The sequence below is a fragment of the Tachysurus vachellii genome, chromosome 15, assembly GCF_030014155.1.
Source record: "Tachysurus vachellii isolate PV-2020 chromosome 15, HZAU_Pvac_v1, whole genome shotgun sequence".
Classification (NCBI taxonomy): domain Eukaryota; kingdom Metazoa; phylum Chordata; class Actinopteri; order Siluriformes; family Bagridae; genus Tachysurus; species Tachysurus vachellii.
The window spans coordinates 12,588,560-12,603,082 of NC_083474.1; the positions used below are offsets into that span (position 1 = coordinate 12,588,560).

Genomic DNA, 14,523 nt, shown 5'->3' on the forward strand with positions numbered 1-14,523 from the left:
AGGCCTGCTGTTGAAATGACGCCTACTGTGTATTCGTGGGGAGTAATCTGCACGTGTAGTGTTTTATAGCTCGCTGTCAAATTCTATGGCAGGAGAAAGCTTCAGTTCTATATAATCACAGCCTGAGAAGTTGCAGGAAGTATGACCATATATAGACATTAGCAGCACACAGAGAGTCGCTGGCGAGATATGTTTGGGAAACCGAGAAGTGTTTATGAAATAAGATGGTAGCCGTCTAAAAGGCACAAAGCCAACCAAACTTGACGCCAAATCCAACTGGCCACATTAAAAAATATAAAAGCCCGCCTTGAATCACATTGTGTGTGCATTCTATTGTACAGTAGATAGCCTTAGTGCATGTTATACTTTAGGTGCATCATGGAACAAACGCAAGTTTACACTTGGAGAGTGTTTCTTGGTTTGTTATAATCTTTGCATCTTAATACTTTCTACTTATTCTAGTACTGGTTGATTATTTGAAGGAAGATTTTATTTGTAACTTTTCTTTTTATTTTACATATATTACACACACCTATCTGTATTACACTACTTTTAATAAAAACAAGGCCTCCCATTGTGAGGATCCTGAAAAGACAAAAAGGTACAAGTCTGCCTCCTTCACTTAAAGATTCAAACAATAGGTTAAGTAGAAGACCTTGGAGAGGAGCCTTTGTTAGAAGACCGAAGGGACTTCGAAGGACCCCTGCGTTCAAGGTAAGACCAACTTTGATAGTTGATCTTGTGTTTCCAACACGACTCCGTGCCTATTAGGACACATTCCTTAGCGGGGGCGCGCAGGGTTTCCTACGCAATCCGAAAACACATGTCGCTAAGGGACAAGTATGTCAGTATATTTACATCGACTATGTAAACTGGCTAAAACCTGCATATTGTTTGATGATATTTATCTTCTTTTTCATGTCTTAAATTTATTGTCACTTTAAATGCATACAGTTTTTACATATACATAAGCACATAAAGCACACTGTTGCTACTAAACACCCAGAAAAACAACTTACCAGTGTTAATTGAGACCCATATAGTTTGTGAGAAATGTCTGTAAAAAAGTATTAGAAGAATACAATAATCAATCCATGGAATCTCCAAAACGGCAATGGAATCAGAAATAGAACTTGATACCAAAAGGCCTCAAAAATGATGCTTCAGTCACCAACAAGTTTAGCCCTTTGTGTTACTAAACTGTATACCTCACATACACTTAAAAATGGCCTTAAAAGCACATTTGAACATTCAGACATTTGACCTCATTATGACCTTCAGTTTATCTGTTCATTAGAATAATAATTCCATATAAATCCTACAATCATTCAACTGCTGAAATTTGAGCAAATGAAAATCTCTAATATATGTATGGACAGACAGATGCACAGACAACCTGATACAATAATGCCCCCAACACCTTTTACAACTAACTACAGAGTGAGTTAAAACATTCATAAAGTCTTAAAGTTAGATCAGTTATATTCTGTCCCTTTTTTCTCAGTTTAAGATAGTCCATAATTATCTTGTTTAGGAATATACTGTATATGTACATCATTGTTTCTCTCTAACTTTGGATTCCTGTTAGAACTCAGAAATCAGCTCATATAATAATAGCTATTCACAGCACAACTATAGTCGGAACAGTCCACAAAGCTAGGCTATGGAATAAGCATGGCAACAAGTGTGGAGCTAATGTGAAAAAAAGGTAAGTCTCTTGGTGGTGGTGTGTGTGTTTAAATCAACACGGAATGGTGCAAGAACTCTGTGCTTGTTTCTAATTACTGCTCAACGCTAGTGGAGTTTGTGACTGTTAGATGCAGGCCATTTTATTTACAACATGAATTCACCATGGTTTTCATTGTCGGAGTGTACATTCCCCTCAGTGCTAATGCTAAAGAGGCGCTATGAGAGCTCTATAAGGGCTATTAGCAATCTGCAAAATGTTCACCCCGATGGACTGTTTATCATCGCTGGAGACTTCAATCATGCAAATCTCAAGTTAGTGCTCCCTAAATTCCATCAGTATGTGGACTTTGGAACGAGAGGGGAAAACACGCAGATCTTGTTTACACAAACATTCCCGGCACGTATCGTGCAGAGCCCCGCCCCAACCTCGGCTATTCAGACCACATCTCTGTTATGCTAATTCCAACATACAAACCACTCATCAGATGCTCTAAACTGGTTGTGAAGCATGCGAAAACCTGGCCAGCAGGAGCCACCTCTGCTCTTCATTACTGCTTTCAGTGCACTGACTGGAACATCATCAGGGAGGTTTCAACCAACGGCGACTCCATCAACTTGGAGTCACTGTTGGTTGGCATCAGTGACCAGCTACATCGTCTAGTGCATTGATGACATGACCGTCTCCAAGACTATCACCACACGCTCCAACCAGAAGCTGTGGATGACTTCTAAAGTGCATGCACTGCTGAAGACTAGAGACCTAGCCTTCAGAACAGGTGACAGGGTGGCCCTAAGAACAGCAAAGGCCAAGCGGAAACGAGCCATCAGAAAGGCAAAGCGTGCACATGCCCAGACAATCCACAGCCAACTCCAGAACAGGGAAGACACCCGGCGCATGTGGCCGGGCATGCAGACGATCACGAACTACAGGGCAGCTTCACCTGCCTGTGATAGTGATGCATCCCTCCCAGATGTGCTGAATGACTACTACACTCGGTTTGAGGTGCAAAACAACGTAATGGCAAGGAAGACCATCCCTCCCCCCCAACGATCAGGTACTCTGTCTATCCACGGCCGACATAAGGAGAACTCTATGCAAAGTTAACCCACAGAAGACTGGTAGGCCAGACAACATTCCTGGCAGAGTGCTCAGGAAATGCACAGAACAGCTAGCGTATGTCTTCACTGACATCTTCAACATTTCCCTGAGCAGTGCTGTTGTTCCTACGTGCCTCAAGACAACCACCATTGTCCCTGTACCAAAAATGTCTACGGTGTCCTGCCTCGATGACTATAGTCCCGTCGCACTCATACCCATCGTTATGAAGAAGCTTTTCATGAGGCACATCAAGACCCAGTTACCACCCTCACTGGACCTCATACAGTTTGCGTATCGTCCAAACCGTTCCACGGACGATGCCATTGCCACTTCATTTAGCCCTCACCCACCTGGACAATAAAGATACATACGACAAATGCTGTTCAAAGACTTTGGTTCAGCAGTCAATACAATCATCCTTCAGCACCTGACTGGGAAGCTGGCCTGCTGGGACTGAACACCTCCCTCTGCAACTGGATCCTGGACTTCCTGACTGGGAGAACTCAGTCAGTCCGGATTGGGAACAGCATCTCCAGCACCACCACACTGAGCACTGGAGCCCCTCAGGGCTGCGTGCTCAACCCACTGCTATTCACCTTGCTGACTCATGACTGTGCAGCAATGTACAGATCGAACCATATAATCAAGTTCGCCAATGACACGACCGTGGTGGGTCTCATCAGCAAGAACGATGAGTTAGCATACAGAGAGGAGGTGCAACAGCTAACTGCTTAGTGTAGAACCAACAACCTGTCTCTGAATGTTGAAAAAACCAAAGAGATCGTTGTTGACTTCAGGAGAGCACAGAGCAACCACTCTCCGCTGAACATCACTGTACTGTATACCTGTAGAGATCGTCAAGAGCACCAAATTTATTTTTGTTTATCTAGAGGAGAACTTCACCTCGTCACTCAACACCAGCTCCATCACTAAGAAAGCCCAGCAGCATCTCTACTTCTTACGAAGGCTGAGAAAGGCACATCTTCCCCCTCCATCCTGACTACTTTTTGAAGAGGGACCATTAAGAGCATTCTGAGCAGCTGCATCACTGTCTGGTTTGGGAACTGCACCATCTCGGACCGCAATACCCTGCAGCGGATAGTGAGGACAGCTGAGAAGATCATGTGGAGTCTCTCTGCCCTCTATCATGGATATTTACACCACACGCTGCATCCACAAAGCCAACAGCACTGTAGTTGACCCCACACACCCCTAACACACACACTTCACCCTCATGCTATCTGGAAAAAGGTACTGAAGCATTTGGGCCCTCACTACCAGACTGTCTAAGAGTTTCTTTCCACAAGCCATGAGACTCCTTAACAACTGAACTGAACTGTACTGTGCACAACACACACACACATCAACTGTATGGACTACACAGTCCTACACCATATAAACACTCTTCCAATATATATCCATCAAACTGTTTACATGCTGTTTTGCCCACTGTTTTTTGCTCTTTGCACATGCTGTCTCAAATTTCCGTCAAATTACTGTTTTGCACAATACATTACAATATCTCATGTAACTACTGCTATAATACTGTGTTCATTCCAGTATTTAAGCACATGCAATATTGTTTGAACATACAGTATTTAAACTGGTCAGCACTGTTTCATTTATTGTCTTTTGCACTGCCTTTTGCCGTGCACTGTCATTTTTGTCTTGTCCTGCACTGTTTGCATGGGTTGCACAGATGCATTTTATGTGACTAGGACTACTTACTAAGTCCTTAGCCCTGTCTTTGTTTTATGTAGCACCATTGTCCTGGAGAAACGTTGTATCATTTCACTGTGTACTGCAACAGCTATGTAAATAAAAGCTTCTTTACATGTCTTGACTTGAGGTACTCTAGTCTAATGAGTCCAAAATCCATAGAATCCCAAAACGGCAATATTTTTTTAAAAACAGTTATTAATCAAATCAAAATGATAATTAAATACAAGAAATTGATCTCGACAACATCGGTCACATACAAGTTTAGCCTTGTACTCATTTACCCGTGTTCTTGTCACCAGGATAACTTGAAAAGTTGGCCATTGGCCAAACCCACCCAAATGGTCCCAGATGACAAATCTGCAGGGAGACGTCCTACATGCTCATTTGTGAACAGCAAATTCTGAACAAAAAATTAATGTATATATAAGCTAGAGAATCAGAGACTCCTAATAAAGGATAGACAATTAGTGACTACACTGTGATCAACTTTGTAGCGAGGTTGTAAACAATACAGAGGATTCATATTGTGATTTGTTTTTTGCAAACTATGCTTAAATGACTAATAGCTTGCTGTGTGGTTTTGTGCTCATATACACAGAAAAGAAGTGATGGAAAATTCCTCTGGAGAATTCATGTTTGTGCTTCAAGGATTGAATGACACATGGACAAACAGATATATTTATTTTGCATTTGGTATATTTATCTATATTATGACTTTTTTTCTAAATTTAACACTAGCTTTTACAATCATACTTGACAAAACACTTCATGAACCTATGTATATGTTTGTATGCAATTTGTTTGTTAATGGGATACTTGGGGTTTCTGCTTTCTATCCAAAAATCCTTGTTGACCTTTTATCAAAATATCATGTTATCTCCTATATAGGGTGCCTCTCACAAGTTAGTGTAATTTATTCTTATGTTATCTGTGAATACTCATGCTTAACAGTCATGTCATATGACAGATACATATCCATTTGTAAGCCTTTGGAGTATCATTCTATTATGACACCTCAGAAAGGTTTAAAATTGTTGATTATTACTTGGTTCTGTTCCATACTAGAGGCTGTTATTGGGGTTTTGTTTACTGCCCGACTTCCGTTATGTAGTAATATCATTGACAAGCTTTTCTGTTCTAACTGGGAAGTTGTTAAGCTGTCTTGTACAGATGTGACAGTGAACAATGTGTATGGGTATATTCTAATAGTTTATCATACAGCTCAAGCTGCATTCATCATTGTGTCATATATTAGCATTATCAGAGCTTCTTTAAGATCCAAGACACAGTGGGCAAAATTCATGCAGACATGCCTTCCTCATTTAATAGCAGTTACAAACTTCACTATTTCCCTGCTCTTTGATCTCATGTATGCACGTTATGGCAAAATCCAGGGACTGCAAGCTCTACGAAACATCTTGGGTATTGAATTTCTTGTTGTGCCTCCTCTCCTAAACCCAATAATATATGGATTTAAGCTAACACAGATAAGACAAGGGTTTGTTAAAATATTCCGGCAGAGACGTAAAGCTTTACAGCATAGCTAATACACGTTGTGGCCAGGGAAAACCCTCCAAACAGTACCTATTTTATATATTCTATAAATTATAAAATATATTGAAATATATAGTATTATATTTATATAAATATACTATATATTTCTCAGAATTACAGGTGTTCCTGAATGAAATATATTTCCCTTTTGCAGTTAACTGGTTCAGAAGTAAAGTTGTAATGTTTTGAAAGTGGCTTAAAAATGTAAAAAAGGAGAAACTCCTGAAAGATAGTAATATATTCTAATATATTTATGTAAAGCCATTACTGAAAAAATATAGAAAAATTTAATTTCTTACAATAATGAGGAAATTATCACTGATTCATTCAAAACTGTTTTGTTGACAAAATAAATTATTAATCTCTTTTAATGAATGAAACACTTTGAATCTGTCATCTATACAGAATGTGTAGGCACTCTTTTCTGTTTTTCTGATGTGATAGAATGTTTTTAGACAATTTGATCAACAGTATCCAATTACAGTCTGAATTAATTATTCATGTGTCCATTTAACTATCACATTTAAATATAAAAAAAACAACAAAAACAAAACAATCAAACCATGTGAAATATACTTTTGGCTAGCAGGTTTTAGGCAGATTGAGTTAAGCCAAGAACACAGTCACTTGTGCTCAAGATCTGGCATGAATGTTTTTGTCTGTCTGTCACAATGTTATAGAGATAAACTATGTAAACTGGCTAAAACCTGCATGTTGTTTGATGATATTTATCTTCTTTTTCATGTCTTGAATTTATTGTCTCTTTAAATGCATACAGTGTTTAAGCACAAAAAGCACACTGTTGCTACTGAACACCGATCAAAACAACTTACCAGTGTTAATTGAAACCCATATAGTTTGTGAGAAATGTCTGTAGAAAAGTATTAGAAGAATACGATGATCAATCTATGGAATCTCCAAAACCAATATATTTTTTTAAAAACATTTGTTATTCTGTTTTAATAAATACAAGAAATAGAACTTGATACCAAAAGCCTCAAAAATGATCTTTCTGTCACATACAAGTTTAGCCCTTTGTGCTACTAAACTGTATACCTCACATACACTTAAAAATGCCCTTAAACGAATATTTAAACATTCAGTAAAAAACTTTTTTTTTTGTAAAAAGTATTAGAAGAATACAATAATCAATCTATGGAATCTCCAAAACAACAATAGAAACAAGAAATAGAACTTGATACCAAATGGCCTCAAAAAGTTTGGCCCCTTTGTGTTACTAAACTGTATACCTCACATACACTTAAAAATGCCCTTTAAAGAACATATGAGGATTCAGACATTTGACCTCACTATGACTTAGAGCATCCGTTTATTAGAATAATAATTCCATATAAATCCTACAATCATTCAACTGCTCAAATTTAAGCAAAGGAAAATCTCTAATATATGTATGGACAGACAGATGCACAGACAACCTGATACAATAATGCCTCCAACACCTATTACAACTAACTACAGAGTGAGTTAAAACATTCCCAAACTCTTAAAATTAGTTCAATTATATTCCGTCCCTTTTTCTCAGTTTTAGATAGTCCATAATTATCTTGTTTGGGAATATAAATACACATCGTTGTTTCTCTCAAACTTTGGTTTCCTGTTAGAACTCAAATCAGCTCATATGTTAGCTATTCACAAAACAACTATAGTCAGAACACTCCAAAAAGCTAGGCTATGGAATAAGCATGGCAAGTAAGGGTAAGGCGGGGCTGCAGAAACTCGCGCCAAAAAGCACAGGCCAATCAGGAGTGCCACTAGAGCATTCACCCTTCAGGAGGAGAGCACAGCAGAAAGCTAGAGCTTAGGGAGCCTGAGCTGAGCGTCACGCCCACTTACCTCAGTCTCCCTAAGCTCAGCGCCGAACACGACATGGAGGCGTTCCTGGACACCTTTGAGCGGACTGAGGACCGGGAGGGCTGGTTTAAGCGGGACTGGGCTGATGCCCTGGCTCCGCTGCTCAGCAGAGATGCTGCGCATCATCAGGCAGTGGTTATAGTATGATCAACTTACCCTCAAGGAGGTTGCGGAGAGAGTGGCCATGGACTGGTTCCTACGGGCATTACCAGCTGAGGAATGAAAGGCGGTAGGGCTGAAGGGCCCGAGAAACCCCAAGACTTCTTGAGAACTCTGGAATGTGCCAGGGCTACCCTAGAAATCGGCCTGGAGGCACAACGAGACTTCCAGTCCAGTCCCTGCCACCACCAGCCCCAACAACAACAGGTGTCTGAACTGGTGTGGGAGAGGAGAAAATTGGATAGCCACCAAGCCCTCGGACCGATCGATGAGCCCATGCCCACCGAACCAGACCTTAAGGCCCTGACCCAGATCCACAAACAATGGCTTGCAAGCTGCAGCCTGCACTCCCTTGCCATTCCAAAGGGCCCCGCCTTACTGTGGAGGTAAATGGTTACCCTGTGTCTGCACTCTTGGACTCGGGGAGTACCCGGCCGGCCATACTTCCCCCCCTCAGTAAAGTCTATGGCGAAGCCTGTCACCGGACTGCATACCTGTCCATACCTCAAACAGGTACTGGGCCTCGGAGAGGCACAGGTGGCACTTATGGGGATTTGCCGTAAGGCCAGCTGTCCAGAGGGCTCCCAGAACCTCCCTCAGATGGAACAGGTTGTCGGACCAGGTGGAGGAGTGGACTACCACATCGTCCAGATAGGTGGCAGCAAAAGTGTGGAGGAGTCGGTGGACGATGTCTATGAGGTGCTGGAAGGTGGCTGGAGCCCCATGTAGGCCAAAAGGAAGGAGTTGGTACTGCCAGTGGCCATTTGCGGTGCTGAATGCTGTCTTTGGTTTTGCCTCCAGCACAAGGGCCACCTGCCAATATCCTTTTGTCCAGTTGAAGGTGGAAATGAAAGGTGGAAAAGGCATTCCCCAAGCGCAAGACAGGTGAGAGTGTGACGTGATGAAAGTCAGCCAGTTCTGTTGCAGTGGAGTGCTTTGGCACCGGCACGATGGTAGCAGACTTGAAGCAGGTGGGGACGATTGCCTGGGCCAAGGACAGATTAAAGATGTCTGTGAAGACCTCAGTCAGTTGCTCCGCGCATGCTCTGAGTACACGACCAGGGATGCCATCAGGGCCAGCTGCTTTCCTTGCATTCACCCGTCCCAGGGTGGTGCACACTTCAGAGATGGAGAGTGTAAGTGGCTGCTCACCTGGTAACGGCTCTGTTTTGAGCAAGGGCTCCGTGTTCCCCTTTTCAAAGCGAGCGTAGAAGAGATTAAGCTCGTTGGGGAGTGAGGCAGAACTGGTTGCAGGTGTTGTGTTGGGTGGTTTGCGGTCAGTGATAGCCTGTATTCCTTGCCACATGCGTCAGGGGTCAGCAGAGTTGAAGTGCTCCTCAATCTGCTGTGTGTAAGCATGTTTGGCTTTGCACATTCCCCTCCTCAGATCGGCTCTGGTGACGCTGTAGGCCCCCCGGTCTCCAGACCTGAAGGCAGTATTGCATGCTTTGAGCAGGAGACTGACCTCCTGGTTCATGCATGACTTCTGATTGGAGAACACTTTGATGTTTTTTTAGTCTAGTCACACGATCCACACAGCTATTGATGTGATCAAGGACAGCGTTGGTGTAGGTGTTGATGTTGGTGATTGAATCAGTCATGGCCTGTGAAGCGAATTCACTCCAGTCTGTGTGTGAGAACTGCTGCTGGAGAGAAGCGTCAGCCCCATACAGCCAAACTTTAACAGTCCTGATAGTGGGTTTCACATGTCTGATGACTGGAGAGTACCTGGGCAGTAGGAACAATGAGAGATGGTCTGATTGTCCGAGGTGGGGGAGGGGTGAGACCCTGGTGAAACAGGACACATTCTGTTGGAATTTTGGCAGAACAGATCTTAAATTGCAGTGCTTAAAATCCCCAGCAACAATACGGCTCCATCAGGATGCACCATCTGCAGTTTGTTGATAGCAGAACTTAGTTCTTTCATGGTTATGCTAGCCTTAGTATCCGGAGGGACATACACTGCTATCACAACAACGCATGTGAACTCACGTGGTAAATAAAAGGGTCTACACTTAATGATCAGGTATTCAAGATCAGCAAAGCGGTGAGAAGAAACAGTGACAGAGACAGTGCACCATGTTTTGTTTACATAAACGCATAAGCCACCTCCACTGTTCTTACCCGTGAGCACAGAGTTTGTGCAGATGTGACCAATATCTAAAAGTGACTGTCTGTTGAATGATATGCTTGCATGACAAAATCGCGCAAGCACGCAGAAGAATAGTGCGTAAATAAGCACAAATTCGGCAAATCTGGAGAGACGCTGAGCCTCGCGATGTGTACGCGCCGCCATCTTGTTATCTTAAAACAGGGGTCAGGGCTGCCCTAAGAACAGCTAAGGGCCAAACTGTCCAGAGCCAGCAGAGACACCCGGCACATGTGGCATGGCATACAGGTGATCACGAACTACAAGACAGCTTCACCTGCCTGTGATAGTGATGTCTCCCTTACAGATGTGCTGAATGTCTTCTACGCTCGGTTTGAGGTGCAAAACAACGTAAAGGCAAGGAAGACCATCCCTCCCCCCAACGATCAGGTACTCTGTCTAGCCACGGCCGAAGCGAGGAGAACTCTATGTAGTGTTGGATAACAGATGTTAAAAGTATCCAAGGTTCAGTGGACATGTAGAACTTGGTGGTGTGTCTTGTTAGAACCCGGAACAACTTAATCCCTTTGCTCTCATTTATTCTTATTGACAATGAGGCTAGATGCACAGTACACAGGTTCCACAGGATAAATGGAATGCATAAGAGACACAGGATGAGCAGGAGAGATGGTAAAGATGATAAAGATGGTAACGATGCTAAAGATGGTTTTCTGGTCACTACAAACAATACAACAAAGAAATCAGGCTCACAAACAATAATAAAGATGGAAATCATACAACATCAAATATAATATCTATAACCCTACTAATGACAAATATACAACTCATCAAATTCAATTAAACAATACAATAAAAAACTTACATAACTCATCTTATGGAAAGGATTCAAACACATGCTTTAGTGCCCATCTTCAGGCCCACACTTCCCCAATATAAAGGAACAAAGGAAGGAAATGAGGTCTATTTATAGGCTTCAGCTGAGGATTATGGGTAATGAAGTGCACTAGAAAAATGGTGATGCAGCCTGCAGAGGATTGTGGGAAATGTAGTATAAAGAAAAAAAAGTAAAAAAGTCTAATTCACAACATGTAGAGTTAACCCATGGAAGGCTGAAGGTCCAGACAACATTCATGGCAGGGTGCTCAGGGAATGCGCAGAACAGCTAGAGGATGTCTTCACGGACATCTTCAACATTTCCCTGATCAGCGCTTTTGTTCCTACATGCCTCAAGACAACCACCATTGTCCCCGTTCCAAAGAGGTCTACAGTGTCCTGCCTCAATGACTATCATCCCGTCACAGTCACACCCATTGTTATGAGGTGCTTCGAGAAGCTCGTAATGAAGCACATCAAGACCAAGTTACCGACCTCACTGGACCCCCTGCAGTTCGGGTATCGTCCAAACCGCTCTGTGGATGATGCCATTGCCACCACCCTTCATTTAGTCCTCACCCACCTGGACAATAAAAACACGTTAGTCCAAATGCTGTTCATAGACTTTAGTTCAGCAGTCAATACAATCACCCCTCAGCACTTGATTGGGACGCTGAGCCTGCTGGGACTAAACACCTCCCTCTGCAACTGGATCCTGGACTTCCTGACTGGGAGACCTCAGTCAGTCTGGATCGAGAACAGCATCTCCAGCACCACCACACTGGAGCCCCACAGGGCTGCGTGCTCAGCCCACTGCTGTTCACTCTGCTGACTCACGACTGTGCAGCAATGCACAGATTGAACCATATCATCAAGTTTGCAGATGATACGACCGTGGTGGATCTCATCAGCAAGAACGACAAGTCAGCATACAGGGAGGAGGTGCAACAGCTAACTACCTGGTGTAGAGCCAACAACCTGTCTTTGAATGTTGATAAAACTAAAGAGATAGATAGAGACTTCAGAAGAGCACAGAGTGACCACTCTCCGCTGAACCTTGACGGATCATCTGTAGAGATCATCAAGAGCACCAAATTTCTTGGTGTTCATCTAGTTGAGAACTTCACCTGGTCACTCAACACCAGCTCCATCACCAAGAAAGCCCACAGTTTCTCTCTTTCTTACAAAGTCTGAGAATGGCACATCTTCCTCCCCCCACCCTGACTACTTTCGACAGAGGGACCATTGGGAGCATTCTGAGCAACTGCATCACTGTCTGGTTGGGGAACTACACTATCTTGGATCGCAAGTCCCTGCAGCAGATAGTGAGGACAGCTGAGTAGTTCATTGGAGCCTCTCTTCAATCCATCATGGACATTTACCCCACACGCCGCATCTGCAAAGCCACCATCATTGTGGATGACCCCACTGTAGTATCTTGAGATACCAACCAGAAAATACTCAGAGAAGTCATTCTTGATGGTCTTCAACACATTTTAAATTACAAAAGTCTTTAAGGTGTGTGGGTAATTTCCGTTCCCTTACAGACTGACAGTTTCAGATTCAGGTATTTCTGCCCTGGGTATTACTTTAGGTGTTTTAGGAGTACCTGTCAATTCTTATAGTGTAGGTTGTACCAATTCCAGTTCATTTTTTTCAGGGGTAGAACAGGATATGGATTTTGAGGGACTACTGGCTGATGTTAACATTTTAGCATCAGTACCCATAGACACACAATCACACAACTGAACCTCTCTGATTGGGTGAAAATCAGTTATTTCCTTTTGCAAATAAACAATTGATCTACATGACGCCGCAATACCTGATCATTTCACAAAGCCACCTTATAGGATACAGGTCCTGTAATGTCCTGAATTACTCCTTGTACCTATTTTGGGCCATATCCAAAATTTCTGGTATACACAGGATCTCCAATTTGGAAATGTCGGGGTTTCACATGTTGATCATGAAATTCTTTCTGAACTTCTCATATCATTTCTGTTTTGCTGGTCAATGCAATTTTCTTCCCATCAACATTTCAGCTGGCAACAGTCCTGTTGTAGACTGGGGTGTGATACGATAATTAACAAAGCTCTGTGTAGCTTGGTCTCCAGTGTAGTGCCAGAACATCTTTTCATCATATCTTTAAAAGTTTGAACTGCTCATTCTGCCAAACCATTAGATGAAGGGTGATATAGTGCAGAAGTAACATGATTTATTCCATTCTTAGACATGAACTCCTTGCTTTCTTCACTCACAAAACACTGGGCATTATCAGACACTATCATTTCAGGAATCCCATGTACACTAAAACCTTTCCGTAAACAACCCAATGTATTAGCTGTTGTTGCTGTAGTTACCGGCCAACCATCAATCCACTTATAATGAGCATCAGTTAGAATTAAGAACATTTTACCCAGAAATGGACCTGCATAATCCATATGAATTCTCCTCCAGGGTTGTCTGGGCCACTCCCATGGGTGAAGTGGTGCCCTTGCAGGGGCTTTCCTCTGTTCTTGACATACTGTACAATCTCTTACTCTAGTCTCAATATCAGAATCCCGTTTCGGCCACCATAGATAACTCCTGGCCAACCCTTTCATTTTTGACATACCTGGGTGAAACTGATGTAACTGCTCCGACAAACTCAAACATCCTTGTACTGGAATAACCACACGGGTTCCCCACAGCATACATCTATTCTGAACACTGAGTTCTTGCTTTCTTTGCTTATAAGGTATAAATTCAGAAGACGAATTGTGATCAGGCCAGCCTTTAAGCACATACTCACGCACTCTTGATAAAACAGGATCTTTATTAGTCCAGTGCCTAAATTTGCTCCGCTGTAGTTAAGGGGCCCATTACACTGTCCAGGATCAGTTCCTTTTCTTCCTCTGGTTCTTCCTCAGATTGTTGCAACACAGGAAGACGACTGAGGGCATCTGCATTTCATGATCTCTCCCAGCTCTGTAAGAAATCACATACTCATATGCTCCCAATTATTGCTCACCTCATAATTTGTTGAGATGCCATTTCAGTTACAGCCTTTATTTCATTTAGTAGACTGAATAGAGGTTTGTGGTCAGTATAGATTACGGATTTATGTCCATACAGATATTTATGGAATTTTTTAACTCCAAGCTTTCTTCAGTGCAGTTTCAAACGTTAATCCATCCTCAGCCAGTAATCTTCGTTGTATGCTGTCATCATTAACTCCACAAACTAATCTGTCTCGTAGCATAAGTGTGAGTGTGTCTTCGAAATTACAATCTTGTGCCAATTTTCTTAATTCCGCCACATACTCCACTATGCTTTCCTCAGGATGTCTGTTTCTTGAATTAAATTTCTATCTTTGTTTGATTTCACTTGGTTTTGGATTAAAGTGGTTCTTCAATAAACTCACCAATTCTTCAAAACTCTTTGCACCTGGTTTCTCTGCACTCTG

At 42.4% G+C, this 14,523-nt stretch overlaps 1 protein-coding gene across 1 annotated transcript; it reads left to right on the plus strand.

Moving 5' to 3' along the window:
• The first annotated feature begins 5,118 nt into the window (after positions 1-5,118).
• Positions 5,119-6,057, plus strand: LOC132858269 (olfactory receptor 1-like). The gene has a single exon (XM_060888534.1). The coding sequence runs from the start codon at positions 5,119-5,121 to the stop codon at positions 6,055-6,057; it is 939 nt and encodes a 312-aa protein (XP_060744517.1).
• The last annotated feature ends 8,466 nt before the right edge of the window (positions 6,058-14,523 follow it).

Bases quoted from the DNA above. Each gene is read 5' to 3' on its own strand.
- LOC132858269 (XM_060888534.1), top strand. From the start codon at position 5,119: ATGGAAAATTCCTCTGGAGAATTCATGTTTGTGCTTCAAGGATTGAAT.